This window comes from Salmo salar, chromosome 25, assembly GCF_965601325.2.
Source record: "Salmo salar chromosome 25, fSalSal1, whole genome shotgun sequence".
NCBI classification, from domain to species: domain Eukaryota; kingdom Metazoa; phylum Chordata; class Actinopteri; order Salmoniformes; family Salmonidae; genus Salmo; species Salmo salar.
In genome coordinates this window covers 26,208,390-26,219,109 of record NC_138315.1, presented here as the reverse complement: position 1 = coordinate 26,219,109, position 10,720 = coordinate 26,208,390, and the positions used below count along the sequence as shown (strand labels likewise).

The window sequence follows — 10,720 nt, the reverse complement described above, 5'->3', positions numbered from 1 at the left end:
GTTAATCAACGTTGTTTCAACGTAATTTGTCAACGTATTGTGAAGTGGAATTTCCACTATCAGAAAAAAAAGAATAGTCAGGCAGCACCTCCTACTGGAAGTTGATCTATCTACAGATACCTTTTGGTCTCCCATCCAGGGTCTTAACTAAGCCCGGCTTAGCTATGATATTTGTCGCTGACTATAACCAATGTGCTATCGTGAGTATTATTGTTGACTTCCACTTAAAAACAAAATCATTTCAAAGGATAGGTTTAACAGAGAAAATGAAATGTGACCAGGGTAGCCTAGTGGTTAGAGCTCTGGGCTAGTAACCGAAAGGTTGCAAGTTTGAATCCCCCAGCTGACAAGGTACAAATCTGTCGTTCTGTCCCTGAACAAGGCAGTTAACCCACTGTTCCTAGGCTGTCATTGAAAATAAGAATTTGTTCTTAACTGACTTGCCTAGTTAAATAAAGATTAAATAAAAATACTTTAACACTCATACCATCAATGATGCATGTTATTTAAGCCTATATAACATTTGCAAAGTCATCAACAGCTATTGTTTAAATTCAACCCCAGGATTCAACTAAACATAGGCCTAGGGTTTCAAACTCTGGTTGATTTAAAATGTAATGACATTTAGTGATATCGAATTGTGTTTGGTTGTCAACGCAACCAAATATCAACATTTGAAGGTGATGTATTGTCTGCTCGGATAGTTCCATTTCTGCCACTAAGTCTGACTTTAATTCGAGTTTGTCTACAAATTGGATGTACTTCCAAATTCTCAAAAAAGATGTAGAGAAATTAAAATTCAATTCTCTGGCAACAGCTCTGGTGGACATTCCTGCAGTCAGCATGTCAATTGCAGGCTCCCTCAAAACTTGAGACATCTGTGGCATTGTGTTGAGTGACAAAACAGCACATTCTAGAGTGGCCTTTTATTGTCCCCAGCACAAGGAGCACCTGTAAGGGTCCTGTGTGTAGCTGGTGTAGAGAGTCAGGCGCAGGACAGCAGCTATGAGTAATCAACGTACTTTTACTCAAAAAGACAAATATACAAAGTAACATAACGAGCCCACAAAGACGGACCGAATTACAATAAACAATCACTCACAAACACAACATGGGGAACAGAGGGTTAAATAATAAACAAGTCATTGGTTGAGTGAAGCCAGGTGTGTAAGACAAAGACAGAACAAATGGAAAATGAAAAGTGGATCGACGTCGACCGCCGAACGCCGCCCGAACAAGGAGAGGGACCGACTTCGGCGGAAGTCGTGACAGCACCTGTGTAGTGACGATACTGTTTAATCAGCTTCTTGGTATGCCACACCTGTCAGGTGGATGGATTATCTTGGCAAAGGAGAAATGCTCACTAACAGGGATGTAAACAAATTTGTGCACAACATTTTAGAGAAATACGCTTTTTGTGCATATGGACAATTTACAGGATTTTTTATTTCAACTCATGAAACATGGGACCAACAATTTACATGTTGCCTTTACATTTTTGTTCAGTGCACATTATTAATTTGTAGACAAACTGGAATTAAAGCCAGACTAAATCAGTGGCACAGACGAAACTCTCCAAGCAGATCTCCTTCAAATGTTGATATTTGGTTGCATTGACAACCAAACAAAATTCAATATCAGTTTTGAAATACAATAAATAGTATACTAACTTGTCGACAAGTTAACATATTATTTGTTGGAATCACATCTCCAACTCAACCAACAATAAAAGTTATAAAATGGGATTAAGCCAGTGGCTCAGATCAAACTACCAAGCAGTTTATAGAGCTACATCTCCTTAAAATTGTGATATTTGGTTGAGTTGTAAACTAAACACAATTCAATATTACTTTTGTAATACAGTTCATAGACTAAAGTTAACACTTTCTTACAAAGTGATGTAACATTCAAACTTAAAAATAGCCACATTTTGAGTTACTGTAACTATATATTTCTTTGTAATCATATAAAGCGTGCATGTTCCAAAATGTATAGGTCGTCGCAGGTCTGTGGAGATCTTCACAATTGCTGTAATCTTCACAATTGCTGTAATCACCTTTGCAGAATCTTGACCGGTCTTGAAAACTTGCACCATGTACTATTAATGTAATTTTAACTCAACTGCAATTTAGGTTATTTGGTTCTGCTATTAGATGAAGCACAGGGATAACACATTAATCTATTACATGAAAATAAAACATATCTGATATTCTATTTCCATTTGAATATTGCTGTGGTTTAAAATGGTTGAAAGCGCAGTGATAGAAATTGAGTTGACTTCTGAACCAAAAATCTGACATTGTTTTTCCATTGGAAATTGGTTGTGCTTTTAGATGGTTGAAAGTATAGTGATAACACATTGGAAAATCAACTAACTTTTGGCTTTCGTTTTGGGTGGGTGAATATACTGTAGGCTATAATCTCAATGATCAGTATCTCAACCAAATATTACCCAATTATCCATGTTGAAACCATGTGTTGTGCCTAGTGTGAATGACCTGCCATCCATCCATCCAAACTGCTGGTTATTTTCCAAGCTTAGACAAAGCCAAACTGCAGTAACCTTTCTGGGATGAGATGAATCAACAGGGTCACATCTTAGATCTGCTCAGTTTATTTGGACATTTCAGGATCATTCAGGATTGCAGAGGAGGGCTTCAGTAGTGTTACTGAGCTGCCTGACTTGATGAACTGTCATGGGGTTGATTCTGTCAGATCTTGGCTGAGCCTATCCACAGCACAAATGTGTGTGAATAGCTGCTGTGTCCCCAACACCTCTGAACAACACTTACTGTACAGTATCTTCACACTGGATCCGTAGCACAAGAAGCAGGCCGCATGTTGCCCAAATGCCAGAGAAACATCACAGAGGAAGTCTCTCTCAAACCCATGGTTCATCTTAGCACAGGGAGGCCAGGGGCCACTTAGTCTTTTCTCGCCCACGGGAGTCTGGCTGAATGGCCCCCTACACACTTGAGTTGTACCGCACATTTGGAACAACGGTTGAGATACAACTGAGGGTTTTTATGCACAAACATGAATACTCAAGGGTTGTGGGGAGACACCACACCTTGATTGTATAAAAAAAGAAATGTGCAGACTCTTCGTTGTCACATAAATAACCATTGTGTCGAATGTGTTGAACATCAGTTGAAACAACCTGAGTGGGAACAGGGTGTGAGAGAGACAGTCCTACTGGGTCACAGGTGAGGACCAAGAACGGGTTACATCTTTTTACAATCCTGTGTCCACATTTACTGTATATGCAGAATTGCAGGTATTAAAATACATAGATTGTATGTGTATATACTGTATTTTAACATATAAACAGGTAATGCTGATATTCAACTAGTACATATTGTAAACATCTTGACATCCATATAAGTAAAATCTATACTTTAAAAGTGGGAAGCCCATGCCTTATAAACATATATTAGCCATTTCCAGCCCTGTATCTTCTTCTCATGTCAACGATATTAGCAACATTGGTTTTGGTAATACCTCAATATTCTCTTGAGGTATTTGAATTTTGTAATCCACCAAATTCAGAGATTGACCTATTAATTAAAGCAATTAATAAGCAATATTGTGTCATATATAGAATTAAAGGAGCAAGAGTCCTTAATAAGAGATGTATTTCTTCTTTCAATGAACATAATTTGAAGCTGTAAACATGCTTGTATACAAGCAGAGTGGCTGGTGTTTCTATCGGCAACGTAAACGTGCAAGTTAAATGATTGTGATACAATTACATTTTTAATTTTTTTAAGCAATACCCCAAATTATGATTTTGAGATTTTGTTGATAAAGAAATGATGTATTCCAAGATGTACTGGAAGAAATACAACAGTGTATAGAAGTACATAGAATACAAATACCTGAGACCCCCACATGATAATAATTTCATCATCAGTGCGTATCTGTGCACATTACTAACCCATTTTAATATAGTGCCAGAATATTCACCATTCATATTATGTACACAAAAGTACACAGCAACCCGCTCATTTACCAGTATTGTTCGTTAGCACTTGTTATGTAATAATAATAAAAAACATAATTTTTACAAAACAATTCAAATTTTACATTTACCAAGAAAAATTGAAATCCAGTGCAGTTTTTAGTACATATAAAATACACCCCAATCGAGTGTCACTAATTCTGCTTCAAGTATGCTCTTCATCTAAGAGTGTGGAGTCTGTCAATAAGATCACTTCTTCTTTGTGTTCATATAGGCTCATATATAGTTTGTAGCCTCCAGATATATTTACACACAATGCTTCAACATTATATTTATCACTCTTTAACAAGGTTGTACAGTACTTACAGAGGTAAGACGGATCATACAGCTCCAAAACAACCCACATACAATGCCCCTACAACCCACTGGGCACACACTGGATGAATCAACGTCGTTTCCACGTCATTTCAATGAACCAACGTGGAATGGACGTTGAATTGATGCCTGTGCACAGTGGGAAAGCACTTTATGAGCTAAGGCCTTTCCATAGACACATATAGATGTAGGATCTTAATTTGAGCCAGTTTGCTAAAGCAGGAAAATAATCCTGCAGCAACAGGAAATGTGAATTATTATGTGGAGCATAAATAATAGATATTTTTGTAGGGATTGACATTTTTCGTAAGGGAAAAACAAGTCTGAAATTTCTAAGGGGAAATTACTAACTTTGGAAGCCTTTTTAAACCTCAAATGCATTGCAGGAAAGTTCTCTTACAACAGGGTGAACAAATTAAGATCCTACATCTGTAGTAAAAAAAAAATCCAGAAAAATAAATGTAACTACAATATCGATCTCACTTTCACAGACAATAATCTATTATTTTTCTTCCCGGTGCGGTAGTCTGACTTTTTGTTATGTAGAAAATTCTTAAAAAGTCTAATCTTGGTGCTCACATTGTCTCCCTCAATTGATGTACACATGGGACAAATCAGAATACAGTAAGATTATCTACAATGACAAGTAAAACATACAATGCCCCTACAGCAATTATTTCATAACAGATAGTAAAGCAATAGTGTGCACTTTGCTACAGGTGGGCTGACATAAGTTTTTCAAATACTCTAAAACTATTTGTTAGCATCCATGCTTGCTTCAAAAAGAATAGTAATGATTCTGGATTTGTTTAAAAAAAACAATAGGCGGACATACAGTAGATTGAAGACATAACATTGAATAGGCCTATACCGGTGCATTAGAACATCTATAGAAATATGAATTATCAAAGATAAAGCTGTGAGTAAATACAAAATAGGGGCTTTCATTTAAAAAGAATAATGCATTGAGGGAATGCAGAATGCATGTAATAGCTACTACAATAGCTAAAAGATGTAAACAAACACGATTGCCAATACTTTACAGTAACAATAAGCTGTTGCAATAAAAGTACAGTATGTGTTTTGAAATATAAAGAGAAATAAGCTGCCACTTTGACTGGGGAGGTTGCATACCGTACCACATAACATACAGAAGGAGTGAAGAAGTTTGAACTGAACAATGAACTGAGCCTGGCCATATACATATAGGGCCATTCCTATGGCCAAAGACCATCAGGGCAAAAGACTGTGGCAATTCAAAATATGGTATATGACGCATAATAAACACAACATCAGAGACATTACATATTTTGCCAGCAAAATATTTGTTATCAAAAGAGCAACATGTACATTGTCTTAAGCATTTGTCCAAGTGCACATAGATTATTTTATTTGATCCACATACATACCATCACCGTTCACTGGCATTTTACTTCTAAAAAACCCTAAACCACACTGCTATCTATCTACGAAACAGTACCAGTGCATCAGCTTAATTGTACTGGGCACAATGCTTTCCACATCACATTCACATGCAATGCACAGCAGGGTTGGTATCAATGCCATTCCAATTCTATCAATGTAAGAAATAAACTGCAAATCCAAATTCCAATTTTCCTCATAGATTTTTTTAAATTAACTGAATTAAAATGGCATTGATCCCAACCGAGGAGTAGAGCGCATGCACTGACATGGCGCTTGCAGAAAGCAGCCTGTCTACTATAAGACACATGAGTGGGTTAAAGGCAACTTGCGAGCTGGAGATTTGAAGTTACTATTGAACCATCAAAACAGGGATTGGCTTCAAAACTGGGAATCCCTTTCCGTCCTCCCCATCCGTCAAGGCATCAGGCTGCTAGTGAAAGAACAGGTTTAGGGAGGAGGCGGGCTGCAGTGCAGTGCTTTTCCTTTCCTCTGTGAAGTGCTGTGAAACTGAGAAGGTTACAGGAACTGTTCTACAGAAAACAGATATTTAGCTAGGGTAATGAACGAAACAATAACAAATCTGTAGACAATGTCTGAAAAGGTAAATCATGAGTAAGTTTCTCCGTCTCCGTCTCTGTTTCTCGCTCTCTCTCTCTCTCACACACACTCTCTGTCTCGCTATCTCTCTCTCTCTGTCTCACTCTCTTTCTCTCTCTGTCTCTCTCTCTCCGTCTCTTTCTCCCTCTCCCTCACTTTCTTCCATATTTGTCGTTTTTTTTGTCTCTCTCTTTGTCTTTCTCCCTTTCTTTCTTGCTCTCTCTCTTTCTCTCTCACTACTCTCTTTCCCTCTGCAGAAAATGTAATTCTTTAATGTGGCTAGTGTGACAACCCGCCTGTGCAGTTAGCAGTTAGAAAGACAGAGGAGATATACAGTCTGTTGCAAGAAATCATGCAAGAAAGAATATTATATTCTAAAGTATGGTTCAGTTGGTGGGGTCATGGAAAGCCCCCTTGATAAGTTGAGTCCTTACATGGCAGTCTATGTGGCAATGAACAAGTCCAACAGTACATTATTCAGCAAGAAAGGAACAGTGATAAACTATAATAGAACTACTCACAGTATTAGCTGCTCTGTGACAATCTGAGACACACCATGACAAAACTGTCTAGGTGTACTACTTCTTTGTGATCTTCTTCACTCCCCCAAAAAATCCCTCACTTGAGATACATATCTCAACCTCAAATTCTTCAAAACACCTTGTAAAATTAAAATGTGTATTTGGCCCAGACCTTCATATATTTGTTTGGAATGATATATAGCTAGTATCATTATGCTGCAGCAAATGTTGGTTAGTTCTCTCTCTCCTGGTTGGTTGCATTGACCACACACAGTTAGTTCAACATCACTGTCCTGAGGTGGGATGGGGCAGGGACCAGTGGTGGCTCCTGTCCAGTCCAGCCCTCTAGTTGAAGGTGTGTTCCCCGCGGACGATGTGAGATGAGAACTCATAGCGGTCCTTACTGCGGTGGCCACAGATGTTGCACTCCAGCGGGTCCCTGTAACCATGACAACCCATGTGGATGGTGTACATGACATGGTCCAGGAAGAGAATGTGGCAGTGTTCACACTGGAACACCCTCATCTTCCGCCCCTCTCGCCCAAACACACGCACCCCTTCCCGACTTATAGGCCTCTCTGCCGCCACTCCCTGGGCCACCTCAGCCCCGCCTCGCCCCTCCTCTCTGCCGCCGTATGCTGGGATGGATCTGGGACGGTGGTGGGGGTTGTTCCAGTGGTAACCCAGCCTATCCTGTGGGCTGCTCTGGGCGGAGTCGGCCGAGTCCAGCCCACTGTTGCTAGGAGACTCTTTTTCCTCTCTGGTACCCTGTGGGTGGTGCTGCTTGGGTCTGGTGAGGGCGATGGGCCCGTTGGAGGAGGGATGGAAGTCAGGAGGAGGTGGAGGCAGAGGTGAAGGATGAGGTGGGGCGTCGCGGCTACCCGGTCCGTCCATACGCAGCCCTGACCCCAGAGGGTAGACGTGGTGGAAGAGGGGGTTGACCATGGGTACCACCTCAGCCATAGAAAGAGACGGCTGTGGACCGTGGGGACCATGGGGGTGGGGATGGTGGACCAGGGGTCTCAGGGAGTCAGAGCCCAGGTAAGAGATGGCGTTGTTGATAGCCTGGTCCATCATGTGAGCCTGCATCAGCTCTGCCTCCTTCTCATACTTCAGACCCATCTCATAGCTCAGCTCCGGGTAACTGTAACGCATCATCTTCTCACCTGCAGAGCACAGCTTGCATATTACCACAATGAAACTCACATATGCATAAGCTCACCGTAAGAGAAACTGTCCGGTCGAATGACACCATTGGATAATACAGAATACATACAACTGTAACTCTGTAGAATATGAAAGAGTGCCTTAATTTTGTGTGCGTGTCTAACCTTTCCATTTTTTAATAAGCTAAACACTATCAAAGTTCTCTTGTTTTCGTCTTATTGTATTTTCTCTTGTGTTGTTTAATAGTGGAAAGCCCCATCCATCTGAATGCACTGTTTAACCCCTCCAAAACAGGGATGCGGTGAGCTGTTTTGCTCTTCTCTCGATAAGAGCTATTGCAGAGATACAGGTGTAACAAACCACAGAGTGAAAACATGTCCTCGTCGCTCTCATCCGCTCTCTGTGTCTCGTTCGATCTTTTCCTCTATCTAATAGAGCAGTAAATAATAAAAACTAATTAATTGTCTTCCACGCTAATATGCAAAAATTGCCAGTTATATGCCAACAAAATGTTTGCAACACCGTAACAATTGTTTCGTAATACAAAACAAATATATTTTTCAAATGTATGTATTAAAAAATTATCAAAATGTTAAAATTACAAATGAAAAGATTGAGAAATATTCAGAGTGGAACAACCAGATCTGAAATGTGAAATCTACATTAATAAAACTAAAGTGTGCAGTATGTGAATAGTGTCTTCATTTCTACCATTAAGTCAAGGTCATCTGTTAGATGCAAAACAACAGTATCATGTTTCAATGTACCTCTGCCCAGGCACGCAATTCAATTCCTTTTTTGCATGTATACACTCATTCTGTTGCAGTGACTGTATGTTGAACTGAACATAACAAATAAACAGTCAAAACTGTAAACTGAATTTAATCCAACAGAACAGGTCAAATTCAATCCCAAAATGGGATTAAATAAATACCCTATTGATACCCTTAATACCATAATTATGAAAATTACAAATTAGTTATTGTCCTTTTATATACAATAATTATCTAAGCTACAATTAATAATTGTGAGTTAGTGATCCTTATGGTGAACACATTATGGGGCTCTCAGACAGGAAGTGATGCAATGATGCTTACCCACAAACTTCTGTGGAGTGGTACTCTTCCTCTTCCCTACGTTACTCTGCAGTTTCTCAATGACAGGTGGCCGGTTTAATGTTGCCATGGCAGCGGCCTCCGCCAGGGGCCTCTGCTCTTTAGGGATCTCACCTGGGGGTCAGGGGTCAGAGGATGAGAGTGTGTGAGAGGTCTGCACCAAGGCTTTAGGTAGTACTGTAGTACTGTAGGTGGCTGGTGTGTAAAAGTAACATAAGTAGAGTTCACAGGATAGTCACACAACCTATAAAAAGGAAGTAGGAAGAGAAACTAAAATGATCTTTAATTTAACTTCATACCTAAATTATAAATGATTAAAGGTTAAAGTGCAAGGTGTAAAAAAGGTGCAAAAAGAGAAAGCAAATGTTTGAGTCTATGCCATCAACAGAGATACCATATAGCAGGTCTCTGTACCAGAGCAGGACATTCACACTCACCTGGATAAGGCCCAGTGACAGAGGTGGGATCCATGCCAGCACTCTCAAGGTAGTTATGGCAGCGCTCTTTATGCTCCTCCAATGACGTCCTCTGTTTGTAGCTCCGCCCACAGTAGTCACACTTGTGTGGTTTACCCACTAAATTAGAGAAATGACATCAAAGGAAAAAAACGATTAATTTCATTCATTCATCAACTCACATAAACAGACCGGTAACGCAATTCTATGTGAACTCTCTAGGAGGTTTTAGTAAACACATAGAACCCGTGGAGAACACAGAAACTAGAGCAGGGCTATGAGCTCATGGAGTGATAATGTTCCATTAGTGGGATCCCACACACCATCATTACAAACCAGACAGAGAAGGTGTGGGCAGGCGAGATATACCAAAATACTCGAATACACACATTTGCCTTTCATACGCCCTGGAACAACTGGTAAAGCCTACAACTCTTCCGGGAGCCCATCACTACTACTATGGTGCACAACTCAATTGGCCTGCTGTACACAGACACAGATCCCGTAGAAGAAGGAAAATAACTCTAACGTCAGACCTAAACAACGTCTGTGTTTCTCCTCAGCAGCTGGAGGTGGGGAGTGATTCATGTTGCCAGTTCCATTCTGATGGAGTCTATGCTGGTGAGACTGTGCAAAACCTCCTCTAGCTTTCCCCTAGAGAAGGTCCATCCATTGATCCTTCCTTCCGTCCTCCCTTCCTTCCAATCTTCCGCCATTCATTTATTAACTGTACTTCAATCATTCACTCACTCATGAATTACTCATGAATGAATGAATACATTCACCGTGATTTGGCAACTAAAGGCTGAATCTACTGAAAAGTACTACTCAAAGTCTTCTGTAGTAGAAACAAGGCTCTGAAAGTCTTCGGGATGAGTCATCAAGGGGGAACTGTTGTCCAGACGACACCAAGCAGTGGCCCAGACACTGGCCCAAAATAGGTGCCGTTCACGTGAGAAAATATTCTAGTACCAGAGGTGACACCAGTTACTAGAAACTCCCTGACCTGTTACTGTGGGAATAACATGTTTCAGTCTGACAAGTACTTTGAAAGTAAGACACAGATAGGCTTAGGCAACATTTCACTAAGTCTATGGGAATTGA

General features: G+C 40.1%; 1 protein-coding gene across 3 annotated transcripts in view; it reads right to left on the bottom strand.

The window, feature by feature from the left end:
- Positions 1–3,830: 3,830 nt before the first annotated feature.
- ikzf2 (IKAROS family zinc finger 2) overlaps positions 3,831–10,720 on the bottom strand; it is a 34,503-nt gene continuing 27,613 nt past the window's right edge. For all 3 annotated transcript variants that reach the window (XM_014173735.3, XM_014173737.3, XM_014173736.3), the window contains exons 6-8: positions 9,599–9,736; positions 9,144–9,275; positions 3,831–8,045 (exon numbers count right to left, since the gene is read on the bottom strand). In XM_014173735.3, coding sequence (XP_014029210.2) covers positions 7,225–8,045; positions 9,144–9,275; positions 9,599–9,736 — 1,091 coding nt within the window. In that variant the 3' untranslated portion in view covers positions 3,831–7,224. The remainder of the gene's footprint in view (positions 8,046–9,143; positions 9,276–9,598; positions 9,737–10,720) is intronic.